Source organism: Pongo abelii, chromosome 12 (genome assembly GCF_028885655.2).
Source record: "Pongo abelii isolate AG06213 chromosome 12, NHGRI_mPonAbe1-v2.0_pri, whole genome shotgun sequence".
Classification (NCBI taxonomy): Eukaryota; Metazoa; Chordata; class Mammalia; order Primates; family Hominidae; genus Pongo; species Pongo abelii.
Genome location: NC_071997.2, coordinates 126023187 through 126044620, shown reverse-complemented (window position 1 = coordinate 126044620; position 21434 = coordinate 126023187). Strand labels below are relative to the sequence as shown.

General features: G+C 39.9%; 1 protein-coding gene across 1 annotated transcript; it reads left to right on the top strand.

Annotated features, from left to right (window-relative positions):
• The first annotated feature begins 765 nt into the window (after positions 1–765).
• RSAD2 (radical S-adenosyl methionine domain containing 2) lies at positions 766–20969 on the top strand. The gene is given in 6 exon segments (NM_001135534.1): positions 766–1135; positions 6351–6512; positions 9926–10155; positions 13158–13307; positions 16651–16683; positions 18752–20969. Coding segments are annotated over 6 exon segments (1086 nt in total). The 5' UTR covers positions 766–789; the 3' UTR covers positions 18917–20969.
• Positions 20970–21434: the final 465 nt, after the last annotated feature.

Genomic DNA, 21434 nt, shown 5'->3' with positions numbered 1-21434 from the left:
AAAAGGAAGATTTCAGTAAAAAAGGTCAACAAGGCTTTCTAAGAAAACTGTAAAGATAAATAAATTATGAGTTGCAGTAATTCTCACCAATTAGGAAACATCTTAGAAAAGCATTGGATTTTCTCTAACTAAAAACATCTATAAAAAATAATATCAAAATACAGGAAGACGTAAATATCTAAATTTTAACACTGTCACCTTGCATAAATTAGGCTGAATAGCTAATGGAATAAGACCTAAATTCAATTTTGTTCCATGCCTTTTTACTGTGATCTGAAAGGGGTCTTGAGGTGAATGATCCTGTACTCATCCTCCACCAGTCAATCTGTCTGTTTATTATTTGGCTTTAAAAAGAAACCCCTCCACTATGATGGAGCAAAAACTGTTACTTGGCTATGTCAAGAGAAAGCAATGCAACAAGTACAAAGCGTGCTGATTAATGCACCTGTGTCTATCTCTATCAGACAGAGAGCTAGATATTGATAGAGACTGCTATCCTCATCTGTAACTACATCAAGCTAGAGAGACTGTTATAATACAAGCGGACTGAGGCAGCCGTGATAGAGAAACCAGGAATGCTCACCCCGATCTCTAGTCTTCAGTCTTGGCCCTGTTTCAACTTTCAGTTTCATATGTGGAAAAATCGAAACTCTAACTCAGCTGAGTGTTAGTCAAAGAAGGTGTGTCCTGCTCCCCAATGACAGGTTGCTTAGAGACTGCTGATTTCCATCCCTATATAAAGAGAGTCCCCAGCATACAGGGACTGCTCTGCTCCAGGCATCTGCCACAATGTGGGTGCTCACACCTGCTGCTTTTGCTGAGAAGCTCCTGAGTGTGTTCAGGCAACCTCTGAGCTCTCTGTGGAGGAGTCTGGTCCCACTGTTCTGCTGGCTGAGGGCAACCTTCTGGCTGCTAGCTACCAAGAGGACAAAGCAGCAGCTGGTCCTGAGAGAGCCAGATGAGACCAAAGAGGAGGAAGAGGACCCTCCTCTGCCCGCCACCCCAACCAGCGTCAACTATCACTTCACTCGCCAGTGCAACTACAAATGCGGCTTCTGTTTCCACACAGCCAAAACATCCTTTGTGCTGCCCCTTGAGGAAGCAAAGAGAGGATTGCTTTTGCTTAAGGAAGCTGGTGAGTCCATGGTCCCAGACAGAAATCAGGATTCTCAACCATTGGGCAGTGTGGTAAGGCGAGAAGGGGCTGGGGGCACACACAAGCTGGGAGCTTCTCCAAAACTTGAGGTCACCATTTACCATTGCACAGTGAGCAGGTTGTCCTGTGAGAAAATAATTCAGTGAACTTTGGAGTAGGCACCTAGTCCTTCCTAAATCACAGAATTGGGCTGGAACGGGACTTGTGGAGCAAACCTGTCCCTCCTGCCACTTGGAAGCAAGAAGGGGTCTATGCAAAGGGCAGGTCCTTGTTACACTCAGTGTTTGGAAAGAGGTGGTTTGGGAAGTTTGTACTACTTTGTGAGTTTGCCCACAACACTAACGAATTTGAGTTTTCCAGAAACAGTTATTAATAATTAGGAAAGTTGGTAACAAAAACAAAAACTTTGACATAAAAATGGCAGTAGTTGAATCTTATATTTGAGTTTATGTATATTATTTTAATAGGAAACCTTAAAATTTTTTTAACAAATAAGTCAAGGACTTATCTCTCAAGAATGCTTACTGAGCATCACCACGTTAGTGCCTGGCAGCATCTTGGAGAGAACTCAGCACGTGACCTTCGAATATAACATCTTCCACTCCAGATCTGTTCTTTCTTCCGTCCTTGTCTTCCTGTCTTTCCTAGAGTACCTTCTCAACTAGTAACTTCAGCAACATCTCTAGCTTCTTTCCTTCCTTGTTTAACTTTTTAACGAAAGCATAGCATACATGCACCAGATTATACATATTCTGGATGTGCACCCTGATGAATTTCACAAAGCAATCACAGCCAGGTAAATAGCCTGCAGATTCAGGGAGAAAGCATCACCAGCTCCAGAAGTGCATGCTGCATTCCAGCCACTACCCTGGTAAGCACTTGCTGGACTTCTAACACACAGATTCATTTTGCCTGATCCTGTACTTTATATAAATGAAATCATACAGTGTGTCCTATATTGGATCTGACTTCTTTGCTCCACGTTACGTTGGCTTAGTTACCCAAAGCTGATTGCTCAAATGAGAACCTGACTTCCCATTCCCAGTGTGGCTTAACTCAAATTCCTATCATTTCTCACCAGGATTACTGTAATTCAACTCACTGTCTCTGCTTGCCCCATTGAAAACTCCTGATCTTATTTTAAAGTGTACTTTTGGTGATTTAACTCCTAACTCTCCTTCTTATGAGTATTGTTGTCAAGGTCCCTGGGAAGTTCAATGTTGCTCTCAGCCTCTGCTACCCTGATGGCTTGGGTCCCCTCTGCTGTAGACACAGCCCGTCACACTCATTTTCTCCAAACATCAAAATCGTTAAAATGATGGTCATATTGTTGTCTCTTCCTAGAATGTCTGTCCTCAAATCTTGTTGGCGAACTTTCAAAGTTCCTTTGAATTCTCCTTGATCCTCTGCAGCCATAATTATGCCCTTTACTTTTCACTTATGAGCTTATAGCACTTGCTACAAATATGTCTTGCAGCTTTTAAAATGTACTATTTTGTTCAGTTTTTTTTGAATGTCTAGTTCCTCAAAGAAATTGCATTCCAAGGTTGAATTTTACCCTCCTGTGTGTCTTCATGCCTGACAGAATGTCTAGAATGTAATAGAGGCTTAAGAAATGTTTTAGATAAATGAATGAATGCATGAGTGAGTGAATAAGGAGATATGTCGAGTGAAATTACTACTTTCATTCAGAAAGCCAGGGTTTGAGTTTCTGCTCTAACATTTACTGGATTTGTCAAGACATTTAGCTTTTCTGAGTATCAGTTCCATGATCTTTAAAATTATCTTTAGATAATAATGATAACTGATAAACCAATCTCAAAAGTTGGTACAAGGCACAAACAAGTGAATGTTCATGTATTTTTGTCATAAAAGATAAATTATTATTAATAGTTATAATTAATACTTTTATATAATAACCTCTCGGTTTAAGTAAGTAAAACCAAAGTTAATTGAAATGCTTACAGGATAGTGCAGGTTGTATTTTCCTGTAAGAGAGATTTCTAGATAATGGAGGAAAACTATTTTTTTGGTTGTAAGAATTAAAGAAAGAGGAAAGAAACACGAAAGGTGGCTCCACAGTCAAGGACAGGTTTATTTTAGAGAAAACAAACCTGAGAGGGGCTTCTGGCTGAGTTAACTCAGAGCCCACTCTCTTACAGACTAAGAGTTTTAAGGATTTAGGGTGGGAGAGTTTATTAGAGACTTGGACTGCTTCTGTTTCTCTTTGTTGTGCTTATCTGGGAGGGAGAGTTGTGTGTCTGTTCCCTATCTTCCTTCAGCTGCAGGCATACCCACCCTGAATCTGCTTTTAGCTTCCCTATCTTAGAACACTGAAGAGAAACTAATGTGCTTATTAAGGCCCATTGTTTCACTGGGACCCATTGTATGAGAGTGAAGTTTGGCAGTTACCTAAGAGACTTCCCCTCAACCTCCCTCTGTGCTCAAGCTGTCTTGTCTGTGTTTTACTGTCTGCTCTTTCTGGCTGCTTGTAGTTAGAAGAGAAGTGATTTCGTTGAAATGAATGAGGCTAGAAAGGGAGCTGGAACTTAAAGTGGTGGTGTTTGTCTGAGATGATGGTGTTCCTGCTCTGTCAGTGGTAATTAAAGGTTTAAATTCACATTGAAATTTAAATTTTAATATATATTTTTATATATTATATTTAAAATTAAAATTTACTATTCTGGCTAAAGATGCTTCTAAAATATATTATTTACTTTCCTGGCTTTTAGACTGTTTTGAAATTCTATTCAGAAAGACTGAATAGAGTTAAAAATAATGAGCATCAGATCTGGGCTGTAATACGATCACTCCTGTATGTTAACACTATTGTAAATAAATTACTCCTTGTCTAAGATCTTAATTATGCCTCTAAATTCTATTCCTTCCCTTTTGTTATTCTTCCATCCCTTCTAAATATACTCCTCAAAATTGTTAGCAGTTCTGTGCCACTGGCCAGGACCCTGTCTTACTTTCTCCAGTTTATCTGCCGCTACATCACCACACTTGTTAGGTAATTATGTTTTGTTTTGTTTTTTCGGGTTATAATGAGTGTCACTCAAACTGCCTCCCAGCATGATGGATTATAAATAGGGAGGTGAGGTGATATAATGCCTCACTGTCCAATCATAGAGACATCTGAGAGTGAAAGGGGGCACTAAAACTCACTCACAGATATTGTTTCGTCTACCATAAACCAAAACTGTTCCAGGCACACCAGCCTGGAGGCTTCTCTACTTATAAAGACTCTAGGCTTTGGAATCTAGGCATGTGCCCTAGCTCTACTTTTCTCTAGCCTTATGATCTTCAGCAAGTTGTTTAACCTTTCTTGCCTTCAATTCTTGCACTAAAAACCAGATAATAATTCCTTCCCCATGGGTTATTTAAGGGTTGAAAGCTTTAACCATATTACCTTGGGTGATGTATGGTGAGGCCAGATACAGATTAAGAGAGACAAGAAAGAGGTTTGCACAGGTTCATTCTACTATAATGCAGGCAGGCAGGTGTATGATGCACAGGCCCATCCTTCTAGATGCAGACTGGCAGATGTATGACGCAAAGGTCCATCCTCCTAGAACGCAGGCAGGCAGGTGTGTAACACATAGACCCCATCCTCCTAGAACGCAGGCAGGCAGGTGTGTAACGCATAGACCCCATCCTCCTAAAATGCAGGCAGGCGGGTGTGTGACGCATAGACCCCATCCTCCTAGAATGCAAGCAGGCAGGTGTGTAACACATAGACCCCATCCTCCTAGAATGCAAGCAGGCAGGTGTGTAACAGATAGACCCCATCCTCCTAGAATTCAAGCAGGCAGGTGTGTAACACATGCAAGAGACATGTTTTCTTCTCTGAGAAAACAAAATGACCCCAGAGTAAAGACCAAAGATATTAGCAATTGGAGGTTTTCCTATGAATAAACCAGTTTCCCTCTCTGTCTCTCTGTAGTGAAACCCTCCTTTGGACCAGCCCCTCCCTTCATCACAGAAATTCCATTCTGCTATTTTGTGCCACACTGAAATTTGAATGAACAAATAAAAACATCAAAAGAAGAGGCAGACACCAAAACAAATACACAGAGAGGATGTAGGAAGAAGAAAACTTCCAAAAAAATCTATAACTAGTAATTGCAGAGAGATAAGAGAAAGAATTGCATATATGAAACAAGAATAGAATGCTTGGAAAGGAATAGTCAGAATACGGAAGCATCTGGGGAACGAAAAATGGCATTTCTAAAATTAAAATCTTAATAGAAAGACAAAAAGGTAAAGTCTTACCAAAATGAGACCAAAAAATCAGGGTAGACATAGGAAGGAAGATGATAAGAAAATAGTGGTTAAATTTAAAAATTCCAATATTCCAGTAATAGAAGTTCCAGAAAGCTGAAAAAGTAAAAATTGAGACAAGGTGCGAACAAGCAAATAATATAAGAAGATTTTTCTTTATAACATAAAGAGCTATGATTTGAGATTGAGGCCTTCCAGGTGACCAGACGGTGAATAGAGAGAGATTCCTAGGACACCCTGTCTTGAAATTTCAAAACATTAGGAAGAAAGCTTCTGGAGAGGGAAAAAGCCATGCACTTACAAAGAAGTACAAATGAGGGTGTTATCAGGCCTCTGAACAACAGCATTTAAAACTGAGTGAAAATGACTTCACCTAGAATGTGATACCTGGGCAAACAATTGATCACCAATGCATTTTGAGGCATACAAGTATCACTTTAATTCCTGCTTTACATTTTTTTTCAGGAAGCTTGTAAAGGGATTCTCCAAAATAAGGGAGTAGCCCAAGAGAGAGGGCAATGCAGAATCCAGGACAAGGAGTGGGGATGGGAAACGCAGAGTGAGGAGGAGTGTCATTCCCAGGCTGGCAGCTGGCCCGTGGACAGTCACGCCACATGGCAGGGATGTGGCTTTCTGCTTTGCAAATCCTGGTGCTGCCTCATTGTACCCTTTGGTGTCTGAGCAATTCTATTCATCTGTGTAACCAGTTCCCTGCATCCCTGTTTAGACCCCGAATTAAACACATGCTATTCCCATTGGGTGGGATTGGTGTTGGGAACTAGGGTTGGGGGAGGGGAAATTAATGATAAAGTTTTATTTCTTTTTTTTACATTGAGAAAATACTACTTTTGCTATTAAAATAATAATGTATATTTGTGAAATGGTAAAATTCATTTATCACCTTGCACAGGTATGGAGAAGATCAACTTTTCAGGTGGAGAGCCATTTCTTCAAGACCGGGGAGAATACCTGGGCAAGTTGGTGAAGTTCTGCAAAGTAGAGTTGCGGCTGCCCAGCGTGAGCATCGTGAGCAATGGAAGCCTGATCCGGGAGAGGTGGTTCCAGAATTATGGTGCGCTCCATGGGATGGAACTCTCCCTATTGCTATTGTTATTGTTGGTTCTTGTATTTCCTTCCATCCTGGGCCTTCAGCCAGACCTGCTGAGGAACTGGAAAGGAGGAAAAACTAATCTTGCTTACTCTGATTGCTTTTCAAGCTGTGCACGGCGTTATGGCAATTTTAGTTCCTTAGGGCTCTCAGTAAACAAGTTTGGTAAGTTAGATAACAGACCTTTTACTGAGATGACTATCTTGTACATTGCAATTTAGCAAATACAAGATCTATGGCCTTAGTTTAGACACTAGGTAGGAAAATTAACACATTTGACAGCTTTGTAATAAAATATCTCTGTTGGGACTGGACTGGATCCATGACTAATTTTATCAGAACCTCGTGGTGTGTGGATTGGTCAAAGTGGAGGGCTCCAAGGGATTCCACCATGTAGCCAGGATTAAGAACCGCTGAATTCTAAGGCTGCTGAGATTCCTCACAGTTCAGTTTTCTGCAGATGTCATGTCCATATAGCAGTTCTTAAAACTTAGCAAGAGCTTGGTAAACATTAGCTCTTCTTATATGGACTGTCATGTTGGGAAACAGGTATAACCTGTTACAGTACAATTCTCTGTTCTTGTTTGTATGAGCTGTTGGAGCCTTGAAGTCTTTCAAAGGGAAGCTGCATTTATAATCTGTTGAGGATGTTGCTGAGACATCTCTGATACCCCATCTGTGATGGTGCAGACATGGACTGTGGGGGAGGGACGCTATGGATGTGGGTTGGAGGGTCCATCTGATAAGGGTTAAGCAGGTAGAGAAGAGTCAAGGTATCAGGTGCAGGTGAATTAGGAAGGGCCTACAAGTGTGTAAAACCAAAACGGTAGTGAAGGGAGGTGCATAAATGACTAGCCCTGTATAAAGGCTACAAAATGTTGTCACACAGGGGGTCTGAGATTCAAAAGTGAACTTTGGGAACCATACTCAGAGAGAGAAAAAAGAAACTGAGGAAGCAGTGTGATGGAGACTAACTGGCGGGGTTTTCTGGGTGGGTACCCAGCCAATGCCCTTCCTCCAAGATCAGCTGTCCAGGATGTCCTTGTGGTGTGCAGAGTAGGGACAGTACTGCATGTCCAGGTCAAATCTCTCAGGCTTGTGGGAGAAAGTGGTATAAATTAGTGAATTTAGAAGCATATAAGAAAAGACATTGTCAGCAGCATGGAGACAATAGGAAAGCATGAAGACTGCGGAGAACGGGAAGCATCGCGCCCTATTCCTATAGTGCATGAGTGGAGAGCCAGCTAGGAGTTTTCATTGATTTTTGTGCAGCAAGAGAATTTGTATGATCCTCAAATTATTAAACATAGATCAAAACTCTACAATTATAAATATTTGCAAATAATTAGAAATATTTTTAGGCATTGTGAGGAACAAATGTATATAGATGCCTATCTGGCCCATAAGCTGCTGATTTTCCACCTCTGGCTTAATGGGTCAAGGATGGGTCTATGTGCTTGAGTGGATGAAGAGAGCTGTTTTAGAGCCCCACAACCTCTACAAGTTTGGTAATTTGCTGGAAGGACTTCCAAAACTCAATAGCCAGCTATACTCACAGTTAGGGTTTATTAGAGTAAAGGATACAGAACAGAAACAGCAGGATAAAGACATATATCATCAGAGTCCAGACACAGGCTCTGAGTCCTTCTTCAGCCCAGGCCTCACAGGTTGTACTTTCTTTCTAGCAGTGAACTATAGGGTCATATTTGGAATGTCTTTGCACAAGAAGGTCCATTTGAGTCTTAGGGTCTGAGGCTTTATACAGGGCTAGTCATTCATGCACATGCTGCTATGTAACCAGCTATTGGAACTGAAACTCAGGACCCCAACAATGCAACCAAGGAAATCATGGATCTTGTTAAACAATCCTGAGAAGTCTTGACAAGTTGATTCAACATGCCCCATTGCTCCAGGTTTATACACCTCACCAATGATATACAGAATATTGTAGTCACCATATATGCAGGAATTGGCCAAGATTCCACTATGGTTCCAGGTTTTCCTGGAAAGATGTAGGGACTGAGCAAACAGATCTCTCCATTAAATCTTTCTTCCCAAGAGCTTTGGCAAGGAAAAGCTGAGGACAGGAGGATAGTTATCATGAACATATAGCAAAAGTTGGAAAGGGGGCAGAATATAGCAATTGACTTACAGATCCTCAGATGACTTGGAAATCAACTAGGTTTGTCTTTAGTATAACTGATAAGTCTCTCTGTTTTTGGTTTTGAACTTAATTTCTGGTCTGTTTGGAGATCAGGTGCTCAGTTACTTGCCTTTTCACAATGTGATATGCCATTAGGAATTTATTTGAGATCAATTTTTAGAACATTTTGAGTTGTTTTAAATCATGGACAGTTGCCTTATTCTGGCTCCAGTTTATGCTAGATGTTTTGAGGGCATATGTTACATATGGATAAAATAAAATTAGCCCAAAATGGGAGTTAAAATGACTCTTTTTATAATATTAGAGGATAGTTGCTTAAAGAGTTTTTGGAATTTCCAGCTTCTATAATTTGAAAGTAATTTTAAGAAAAAGAGTCAGCTCTTAAAAAGTCACAAAACTAGGAAAACTCAGACTTAATCAACTGCAAGGAGTGGCTCAACCATTGAGAATACCTGTACTTAAGAGATAAGTGGATAGCATGAAGGAGCAGAGGAAATTGGAGGGATAATAAGAGAGGTGGAGTAGAAACTAGTGTGACAGAAACCAAAGCGAAGGTAATTGTGAACACTTTCTGTGCTCCCAAAACGATATGCTATCACAGCTCTTCACATACCATGTTGCAAGGAGGGGTCTGTTTACACTTTATTCCCACACCAGGCTTCCCTTTCTCTTGGTTTTCTTGGCATCTAACACAGTTGTCTCTAACATCACATAGAATGTCTCTAAATATTTAGATGATAAGCCAGCTATCAAGGAGATGTCCAGAAGAAGCTGATGAACTTAGCAAAAATACTAGGGATCTTCAACAGAGCAATTTTATCTGTGTGATGGAAAGAAAAAGAAGTAAATTTATAATTGTTCATAAATAAGTCTAGAAGCATCCAAATATATCTACCTGCCTCAGAAATTACATAATTTGTATGCAGGAATAAATGAAAAACCTCATTTAAATATATCAGTAAGTGCTCACACACATACATGTGCAGAGTTTTCAAATAATCAACTAAGTATTTGCATCATTATTTTACATACATAGTTTTTCAAGTTTGACACAAGAAGAAAGTAAAATTCATATCTCAGTGAGTTTTGTGGGTATAAGGAAAAGTGTCTTTTTAAAAATTTAAACAAGATATATTTTATCACAAGAGATCTAAATAGCCCGAGGGGCTTGGTCCTTGGATAGAAAAGTTTAAAGATGATCATTTTCCCTCAGGTGAGTATTTGGACATTCTCGCTATCTCCTGTGACAGCTTTGACGAGGAAGTCAATGTCCTTATTGGCCGTGGCCAAGGAAAGAAGAACCATGTGGAAAACCTTCAAAAGCTGAGAACATGGTGTAGGGATTATAGAGTTGCTTTCAAGATAAATTCTGTCATTAATCGTTTCAACGTGGAAGAGGACATGACGGAACAGATCAAAGCACTAAACCCCATCCGCTGGAAAGTAAGTACACAAGATCACTTTTGCTGTTTTCCTTCAAGAAAACATGCAGGAATGACTTTTTTCAATTAAACTGAAAACAATACTGATACAAGAGAACTCTGGACTTCGTAAGCCAGTCCAGAAGTCAGGTTCTTGGTCTTTCAGATCTGTTAGATTAAAACTATACTTTTCTTTGCCTTACTTCCTTTTTCTGAAAACTTGAAAAGATTTCCTTTGGAAATATTGTGAGGATAAACATCAAAAAATATGCTCAGTGCTTGGAAATGTTTGGAAGAATATGTTCATAGAAAGTCTAAATTTATTTTTAAAACTCTTGGCTTATGGATGGACAGATACCGGTTCCTCATAAATTCTGATGCAGTGAATTTCTAGAAGACATTAGGGGCAAAGTCATCCCCAAGTTGTAGCAAAATGGGACCTTTATTCCCAGATTCATGCTTTAGGGCTGGCCCCACTACCAGCTACTAAAAGCCTAAAGTCCACACACATGCAAGCCAGCTCCACATGTGCAGCTCCCACTCTGTGCAGACACGCATGACTGAAATCCCAGTTTTCTACCTTTGACTGCTCATCAGAATCAAATCAGGAGGCTGTTTGAGAAGCAGCTTCTTGGGCCTCATATCTGCTGCCCTGAAACAGGGTCTGTGGTGAAGGCAAGCATAGCAGGGAGGGCTTGCACAACATGTATTTCTAACAAGCAGTCCCGGTGCAATGAAAGATAAGATGCAGAGCTCAGTGCTAGCACAAACACACAAAAAGATGTGGGAAAAGTCACATGATAGAAAGCTATGTGTGCTACCATACCGTGAAATGGCAAAACAGGCTGAGCTTAAGTGGAAGGCTTCATATAGGAGGAAGCATTTGGCTATGCTCTGAAAAATGGAATGAATTTTCGTAGGTGGCAAAGACCTGAAGAAGAAAGGCACATCCAGACTAGAGGGCTTTGCCTGCACAAAGAACAGCTTTTCCTTCAAAGCTGCCTTGGCTGTTTTTTTAAATCCCATGTCAGCATTCCACATAGAGTTAGGGAGGAGGGAAAGGGATATTCTATCATTTTCCTGAAGCTGTCCTGTAATATTTGGAAATGGGTTAGGGGAAGCTGGAGATGCTACTTTCAAAAATTTTTAATAGGTATGTTGAGCTTGAACTTTTGGTTACATATATAAGGACATGAATTATCAGCCACATTCCCAGGTCTAGAAGGAACTGGAGAAAAACTAAAGAGAGAGGTCTGATAGGAAAAACAGGGACGCGATCCACCAGGAAGGCGGAGGCTCCAGCTGGAGGGCTAAGCTGCCTTAGACATATTGACTTTCCTGCCTGCTCCTCTCCTGTCCCCACCTCTCTCCTCTTCCCCATGTTTCCTGTTACTGTCTTCCTCATTGTTCTCTTTTGGAGTCCTTTTTTCAGATGTGTAAGTATTTTTTCCCCACAGCTTGGTTTTCTCCTATCTCATGGCCTTTCTCTCAGATATTTTGACTCCTACACTGGCTTCCATTCATCTGATTCACTGTGGATTTGCCATCAAGATCCTGACTCTTTTGGTGGAAGGCTAGTTTCTGCCTGTTTGGAAAACCAGATTATTGATGTATGCAGGCTTCCAATTGATGTAAATTGATGCTTCTGGATCAGGTGCCTGTTCTTAGTCCAATCATACATTGCACTCAGAACCTAGTTTCCTGAGGCTGCCTCCTCCACTGTGAGGCTGTGGGCTGGAAGGTGTCACCAGCCGTGTCCCTGGGACAACAGCACCGGGCATGCGATTACTCACTGGGAGGCTTTGTTGTGGCCTGTAGGCTTGCTCCAGCAGCATGGGAGGAGAGGGCTTCTTCTACGCCCCCATGCCCCATCCCACGCCCTCAATATTGTTCCCCTTCCAGCTCCTATGGCTTGCTTTTCTCCTGCAGAAGCCCTTCCAGTCTAGCTGGCTGATTCTGGAGTCAAAGTCCCTGGAAAAAAATGCCTGTGATGTATGTCTTCTTTGATAGTCAAGTCTGTTCATGATTCAAACCCACATGGGAGGGCACTCCCTCCCTGCCAGGCCTCTCCTTACCCTGAGCCTGGATGAGGCATGGGGATGGGTGACAACCCCTCCCAAGATGCTCACAGTCTATTAAGGAAGACACCATGAAAGCAAATAGCAAAATTATCCTATGACCAGGGGCCGGTGGAGGCAGATATCAAAAGACCGAGGAGCAAAAAAGAAGAGGAAAAATAAAGAGTGAGCAAAAAAGGCAACATTGAAGTGTTGACAATTTCTTCTCATCTGACTATAGTGGCATCTGAGTGATTCAGATGATGATATTAGTGAAATTCTGTGTAGAATCATCCTTTCCATGGAAACCCTTTAGATTTGGGTTTGTCCTGGCTCTGTGTTGGGTTGGCTGTCACCCTTTGTCACCTTGGGCAAGTCTCTTCACTTCTTGCCTTTTCTAGGACTGACTTTTATTTTCAAATGATGGTAGTATGTATAGAATAATACACTGTCCACACTCATACACACACATTTGTTTACTTAAAAGACTGTTGAAAGAGAATATTAATGATTTTGAAAAACTGTTCTTAAGTACTACATGAAAAACAGACATATGCTAGAGGCCTTCATAAGAATATATTAAAAATCAGCAGAGAAAACAATGTTTTTAAAATGTGTTTTTCTGGGTTATGGGATTACACATGATTTATTTTTATGCTCTTTTATAGTTTATATTTTTTCAATAAGTACCCATTATTTTGTTGTCTGAAAATATTGTGACTCAATCAAACATAATCTAGACAAGTTTTTGAAAGTTTATATTTTAAGAATGTTTGTGCTTCTGACACCATATTCCTAAATTTCAGGGCTAGCTTTCATTTCCCCAAAGTAATATCTTTCTAGAATGTTCCTTAGCTCATCAAGTCTCTTTGCTCAGAAGAGATGAAGCTTGAAAAGGGGGAGTGAGGTTTGGGGGAAAACACGATGGAAAGCTCTCTGCAAAGCAAACACTACCATTGCCTTTCAGGTGTTCCAGTGCCTCTTAATTGAGGGTGAGAATTGTGGAGAAGATGCTCTAAGAGAAGCAGAAAGATTTGTTATTGATGATGAAGAATTTGAAAGATTCTTGGAGCGCCACAAAGAAGTGTCCTGCTTGGTGCCTGAATCTAACCAGAAGGTTGTATAAAGCAAAAGTTGTTTTCTTTATCATCACACATTCAGATTGATTCCCAAAAGGGAAGTCTCTCAGCCAAGGACCCCACACATTGTTATTTTAGAGGGTTCGGTGTTGAGAAATGGGAGGAGTGCCATGTCAGGGCAGATAGGGCTGAGGGCTGCCATTGGCTCTGCCACCTCCTAGCTGCAGGGTCTTTAGAGAGCTTCAGTTTCTGTATCCACGATGGATAGAGTAGTACTTTGCAGATGATACAATTGTATATAGATTCATGTAGATATTCCTGCTATATGATTCATATAATGTCCTTATGTGTCATACATGCATGACATAGCCCCTAAACATAGAAAGAACTAACGAATGCCACTCTATTGATATCAACATTATCACTTTATTTAGTTGAATAATCTCTATGTAAAATTTTGTTATGTTGCATAGAATGTAGAAGAAATGTTTCCCGTTTAGTTTTCTAATGTAATGACAATTGGATCCATCCTATTAGCACAAATTTCATACACAGATAAAACAAGGTTGGCCAAAGCATGTCTACATTGTGGAGCTTCAGGTATTACTAGAAGCTGGGTATCTAAAAATGTGTTCTCAGAAGCTACAGAAAAAAAAAATCCATTAATAAGGAACCTGCTTATTAATGAAAGATACAAACTTTAAAAAAATTATGATAGTATAATTGAATCCATAAAATTAAAAATATGTCACACATATCATAAAATTAAAAGTGAAGTATGTTAACATGATATACTGAATTGTATAAAATAAAGTATTATATATAAAAAGTTATTTAAATCAATAAGAATCTATTAACACCAAAAAAGCAAAACATCCAATGAGCATAAATAGATAATTTACAGAAAAAAAAAATGGTGAATAAACATTTTAAGAGCAATTGATATTGTCTATATTCAAAGAAATACAAAATAAAATATGAAGCATAAAGTTGCAGTAAGAGAAGCAAGTTCATATTGTTAGCAAGAGTATAAATTATTGCAACTTTCCTAGAAAACGAATTGCTAACTTTATAACCTTTAAAATAGCCACATATTTGAATTTAGAAATTCTACCTTAAAACATGAGAAATATTCACAGAAGTAGAGAAATATTTATGTGAAGATATGTTACTGCAGTATTAAGAATAATACCGGCCGGGCGCGGTGGCTCACGCCTGTAATCCCAGCACTTTGGGAGGCTGAAACAGGCGGATCACGAGGTCAGGAAATCGAGACCATCCTTGCTAACACGGTGAAACCCCATCTCTACTAAAAATACAAAAAATTAGCCGGGCGTGGTTGCGGGCGCCTGTAGTCCCAGCTACTCGAGAGGCTGAGGCAGGAGAATGGCGTGAACCCAGGAGGCGGAGCTTGCAGTGAGCTGAGATCACGCCACTGCGCTCCAGCCTGGGCGACAGAGCGAGACTCAGTCTCAAAAAAAAAAAAAAAAAAAAGAATAATACCAAAAAAAATAAAGATAGCCTGTCATTCAGTATACAGAGAATGAGTAAATCTGTAGGTTCACAGAATGAAATGTTACACTGACTAACAAGCATAGTCCAAAAATTTTTAAGTGACAAGGAGAAATTCTGATAATATAATAGTAGGTACAGATAAAAAACAATATGCAAAATTAATTTGAAGTTTAATCCTAATGTGTAAAAAAAAGTATCTCTACATATTCCTTTGGTTATCTTGGAGTAGTGGAATTATGAGTAGTTTTATTCACCTTTATAACTTTTTGAACTTCAAAATTTTATAACTTAAGTATTAGTTTTATTATTTTAAAAACAGCTTCTCCATCTGCCATCCAAAAATACACATACAGGAAAATCTCTACCCCATATGCTTAAGTAAGGCTAGGAACTCAAAGAGCAGACATTCATTCCTCATGCTTTAGACTTCCGAGGCTCTAGGTAAATGGTTCAAGTTTAAAAGGTAATGTTGAAGTGAACACAAATGAGAAAATCCCAGAATGGTAGACAGGATGACCATCAAAAAGAAGAGAAAGGGGGTAGAGGAGGTTTTCCTCTATGCACTATTTTATTTGATTTTTAAAACTCCATCTTAATTAGTTAATATGACATCAAAGAAAATCTGGTTGAGTACCTCCTTTGTAAGAGGGACTGTTAACCCTTTGACTCATTGCCATTTTCACTAATGCTTCATGAGCCAGGTTGTATCATCCCCATTGTATACACCAGGAGGCCGAGTGGTAGGTACTCATTTACTTGACTTGTATCAGGGGCAAAATCTGAATTTTGATGACCCCAAAACCTACGAACCTTTTAGCCAGTTTGTTTCAAACTTCATCAAATCACCTGGGATCTTGTGAAAGGGCAGACCCCTACTCAGTGGGTCTGAGGTGGGCCCACCACTCTGCACCTTGAACTAGTTCCCAGATGATGCTGATGCTACTGGTACCCCACTAGACATTCAATAGCAGGTCTGCTCCTATCCCTGCATAGGAGTTGGCAAACGCTGGCCCCAGGGATGGGTCTGGCCTGCCACCTGTTGTAGTACAGGATGCAAGTTAAGAGTTGATGAGGGAAAACATCAAAACAAGGATCCTATTTGTGACCTGTGAACATTATGTAAAAGCTGGTTTTCTGGGCCCATAAATTTAAGTTTCAGTGGAACTCTGCCAAGCTATTTTTCTTATGTATCATCTGTGGTGGCTTTTGGGCTGCAAAGCACAGTTGATTAGTTGTGACAGACTGTGTGGCCTGCCAAGCAGAAAATATTTGCTATCTGGCCCTTTACAGAAAACATTTTACAGACTCCTATCTACAAGGATAGGTATAGAAGGCCTGGATTCCTTCCCATCAACAGTGCAGGTACAGCTTCTCTATACCTATAGAAGTCAGAACTATTTATAAGTAATGTTAGGGTAATAATAAAATCCTCAGGTAAATCCACCCTTTAGTTCCAAAAAATAGCATTCAAGAGAGTTCTGCTTTATACATTGAAAAGGGAGCAATTAGATACATGGTGGACACAGTCATTGGAAATATCACGTAAAGAAGAAAAGGGCTCTCCCAAAGTGTGAAGGGAAGGGGAAATTGCCTTGGAGTTCACTGTCAGGGAAGCCTTCAGGATGAAGGTTCTGATGTTTGACCTTTTCAGCAAAGAGCAGAGAATACAGGCCTGCTGTGATCTGTTGAAAACCGAATGCACACAAACAGAGCCTTGTCTTGCGAGGGCCATGCCAAAGGCAACTCAAGGGAAATGAGAAATGCTAGATCCAAAACAATACAATGCAAACACTACAGGTGGACAGTTGCGCTCACATACAGAGAAATGCACCTGAAACTAAATTTGTATTAACTTCTCCTTTGCAGATGAAAGACTCCTATCTTATTCTGGATGAATATGTGAGTATTTCCAATGAGTTATAAAATTAACATTTAATTAATTAGCAGCGATGGCAGAGTTGAGTTCCATGAGCATAACTATCTAGTACTTATTTGTCCTTCTTAATTAGCACTTCACAGTTTGATAGTCAGTGATTATTGTTATGCCAGAGCCCTCACTTCACAGGATCAAATGTGGAGCTAAACACTGGAACAGAATAAGCTTGAACCCAGGTCCCAGCATTGATTTGCACTGAGCACCATGTGATATTTTCTGCCATATAGCTATGCATCCGTGGATGTCACATTGAACCCGTTATCACACACAACAGAGTCGTCTGTTATGTAGTCCTGGGCTGGAGGCTCTCCTGAGATAGGGCATCCAGCCTACTTTGGAGGAAGGCCATATCACTCTTCTCATTATCTTGGACAAACCAGGCACAGCCAGCTTGTCTTCTGATTGATAAACCTTGGCTTTCATAAGGAGAGGCTTATGTTTCTGCTCCAAACACCACTGATATTATTCCTACCCCCACTGCCTTCCAAAGGAAGAGGGAAACCTACCCTTCTCAAAATTGAAAAACAAATCACTTTCCCCTTTCCTCTGTCTTTTTTTTTCTAGATCTATAACCTTTGCCACTCTTCCTAGAAAAGGACAAATAATTCCATTTGAAGACATATTTTAAAGAAATGAGCTCCAACAACCTTGAATTCGATATTTAAATTGGATTTGTTTGTTGGAGAAATGCTTACTGTCACTTTTGATGTTTGCTCTTCTTTCTTTCTTTTCTTTTTTTTCTGAGGTAGGGTTTCCTGTCACCCAGGCTAGAGGGCAATGGCACAATCTTGGCTCACTGCAGCCTCAGCCTCCTGGGCTCAGGTGGTCCTTCTGCCTCAGCCTTGCAAGTAGCTGTTACTACAGGTGTGCACTACCACACCCAGCTAGATTTTTATGTATTTTTTGTAGAGATTGGATTTTGCCATGTTGTCCATGCTGGTCTCTAACACTTGGGCCTCCCCAAATGCTGGGATTCCAGATGTGGGCCCCCATGCCCAGCCGGTATTTTGTTATTTTCAAGTTAACCAATCATTGTTTATACCCATTTCATTTCTTAACAATATAACCTTTCTTAATAGAGCATAAGGGAAAAGGTGATAAGGAAATATTCAGTTTCTGGGTCCAAGGTAGAGAGGAAAATTCAAACAATTTATTTTTGGAGTGGAAATTATTATGATTGTCTAGGGATTTTGACCAGCATCCCTCAACAAACTCGCTGGTCTCCACATATTTGGAAAACACATCGTTGAACCAAAATTTGCTTTTACCAATTGAATAACATTGTGCTTCAACAAGTATCACTTGAGCTCCTATGAAACATTCAGTGTAGGTCATAAGGAGTGTGAAGAAATCATTTCTGCCTACAGAGTAGAATAGGACAGAATAAAACAAACAAAAATGGATGGAATAAGATTAAAACAAAGAGCCTTCGCAGGTCATGGAAGACTCTTCTTGATCTGGCACCTGCCATGGAAGACTCTTCTTGATCTGGCACCTGCCTGCCTCAGCAGCACCTTTCTTTTCATCCTCTCTCCATTTCTCAAAACAAGCCTTTGTTAATATTTACGTATATGCATGCATGCACTGATGCATGCACATCGTTACTATTCCAGAAACACCGTCTAACTCCATTTCCCCGGTACATCATGATATATCACACTTCTGTGCTTTTATGATACCATTCCCTCCAATTTAAAATCTCAACACATAATTCAGATGTCAGCATTTGGAGGAAGCCTCTCCTGATTACCCCTTCCCCCAGTGGAACTACATCTGCCCATGCGGGGCGCATATCATTCTGTTTATTGTGCGCTTAGGTGTCTACTGTGCTTAGCCCAGCCTCTTCCACCAGATCATGAGCTGGTTGAGTAGAGAGATGGGGTCCAAGGGGTTCAATATCAGCCACAGATTTCAAAAAATATCTGTCGACATGACTGGAATATCAAAAGCTATTTGGGATTAATAGTCTAGATAGAGTTTTACAGGATTCATCACATGGAAATTTACCAGTTTCTGTTATGAATTTTCTAGATGCGCTTTCTGAACTGTAGAAAGGGACGGAAGGAACCTTCCAAGTCCATCCTGGATGTTGGTGTAGAAGAAGCTATAAAATTCAGTGGATTTGATGAAAAGATGTTTCTGAAGCGAGGAGGAAAATACATATGGAGTAAGGCTGATCTGAAGCTGGATTGGTAGAGCGGAAAGTGGAACGAGACTTCAACACACCAGTGGGAAAACTCCTAGAGTGACTGCCATTGTCTGCAATACTATCCTGTTGGTATTTCCCAATGGCTGAAAACCTGATTTTCTGCTGCACGTGACATCTGATTACCTGTGGTCACTGAACACACGAATAACTTAGATAGCAAATCCTGAGACAATGGAAAACCATTAACTTTACTTCATTGGCTTATAACCTTGTTGTTATTGAAACAGCACTTCTGTTTTTGAGTTTGATTTAGCTAAAAAGAAGGAATACACACAGGAATAATGACCCCAAAAAAGCTTAGATAAGGCCTCTATACACAGGACCTGACATTTAGCTCAATGATGCATTTGTAAGAAATAAGCTCTAGTGATATCTGTGGAGGCAATATTTAATTTGGATTTGATTTTTTTAAACAATGTTTACTGTGATTTCTATATTTCCGTTTTGAAGCTATTTCTTGTTCCAGGTTTGTTCATTTGACAGAGTCAATATTTTTTGCTAAATATCCAGATACCAGTTTTCACATCTGAGACATTACAAAGTATCTGCCTCAATTATTTCTGCTGGTTATAATGCTTTTTTTTTTTTTTGCCTTTATGCCATTGCAGTCTTGTACTTCTTACTGTGAAGTATAGAAATAGCCAACAGATGTTTCCAAGAACATATGATATGATAATCCTACCAATTTTCAAGAAGTCCCTAGAAAGAGATAACACATGGAAAGATGGTGTGGTGCAGCCTGGCCCACGGTGGCTGTTCCATGAATGCTGGCTACCTATGTGTGTGGTACCTGTTGTTTCCCTTTCTCTTCAAAGATCCTGAGTAAAACCAAGATGCGCTTTCCATTTGATGATGGAGTTGACATGGGGGCAGTGCTTGCACTGCTTTATTTGCCTATCATTTGGCCATATGAGGCTGTCAAGCAAAAGAATAGGAGTGTAGTTGAATAGCTGGTTGGCCCTACATTTCTGAGAAGTGACGGTACACTGGGTTGGCATAAGATATCCTAAAATCACGCTGGAAACTTGGGTAAGGAAGAATGTGAGCAAGAGTAGAGAGAGTGCCTGGATTTCATGTCAGTGAAGCCATGTCACCATATCATATTTTTGAATGAACTCTGAGTCAATTGAAATAAGGTACCATCTAGGTCAGTTTAAGAAGAGTCAGCTCAGAGAAAGCAAGCATGAGGGAAAATGTCACGTAAACTAGATCAGGGAACAAAATCCTCTCCTTGTGGAAATATCCCATGCAGTTTGTTGATATCACTTAGTATCTTATTGCCTAAAAAATAATTTCCTATCATCATTTCAAAAAAGCAAAATCATGGAAAATTTTTGTTGTCCAGGCAAATAAAAGGTCATTTTAATTTAGCTGCAATTTCAGTGTTGCTCACTAGGTGGCATTTAAACGTTGCCTGATGTCATTAAGCACCATCCAAAAATGCTGCTTCATAATCTGTTTTCGAGACTTGGTGATTTTGAAAGTTTTGGTTTTTGTGACTTTGGTTCTCAGAAAAAAAATATTCCTACTTAAATTTTAAGTCTATAATTCAATTTAAATATGTGCGTGTCTCATCCAGGATAGGATAGGTTGTCTTCTATTTTCCATTTTACCTATTTACTTTTTTTGTAAGAAAAGAGAAAAATGAATTATAAAGTTGTTCCCCATGGGTTTTGATTGTATCTAAGCTATGATGACCTTCATATAATCAGCATAAACATCAAACAAATTTTTTACTTAACATGAGTGCACTTTGCTGATCCTCATGGCACAGTGGCTCACGCCTGTAATCCCAGCACTTTGGGAGGCCAATGTGGGTGGATCACGAGGTCAGGAGTTCGAAACCAGCCTGGCCAACATGGTGAAACCCCGTCTCCACTAAAAATACAAAAATTAGCCAGGCATGGTGGCATACACTTGTAATTCCAGCTACTCAAGAGGCTGAGGCAGGAGGTTTGCTTGAACCCTGAAGGCAGAGGTTACAGAGCCAAGATAGCGCCATTGCACTCCAGCCTGGATGACAGAGCAAGACTCCATCTCAAAAAAAAAAAAAAAAAAAAAGCAAGAGAGTTCAACTAAGAAAGGTCACATACGTGAAAGCCCAAGGACACTGTCTGATATACAGCAGGTATTCAATCAGTGAATCAGTGTTATTTGAAACCAAATCTGAATTTGAAGTTTGAATCTTCTGAGTTGGAATGAATTTTTTTCTAGCTGAGGGAAACTGTATTTTTCTTTCCCCAAAGAGGAATGTAATGTAAAATGAAATAAAACTATAAGCTATGTTAAATACATTTTCAGCTGTTTTATCCACTATTATTCACATACCACGCCCCCCCACCCCCACCACCTAATGCACTGTGAGGATTTGCAAGGCCTTAATGTTTAAAATATTCAAATGTTAATTTCTCTTAAAGGGGAGAAATAAGGACTTCTAACATTACAGTAAATTCAAATTCAGTCTATATGGTGTTTTGCTTTATGTTTTCCATTTTAAATGTGAGT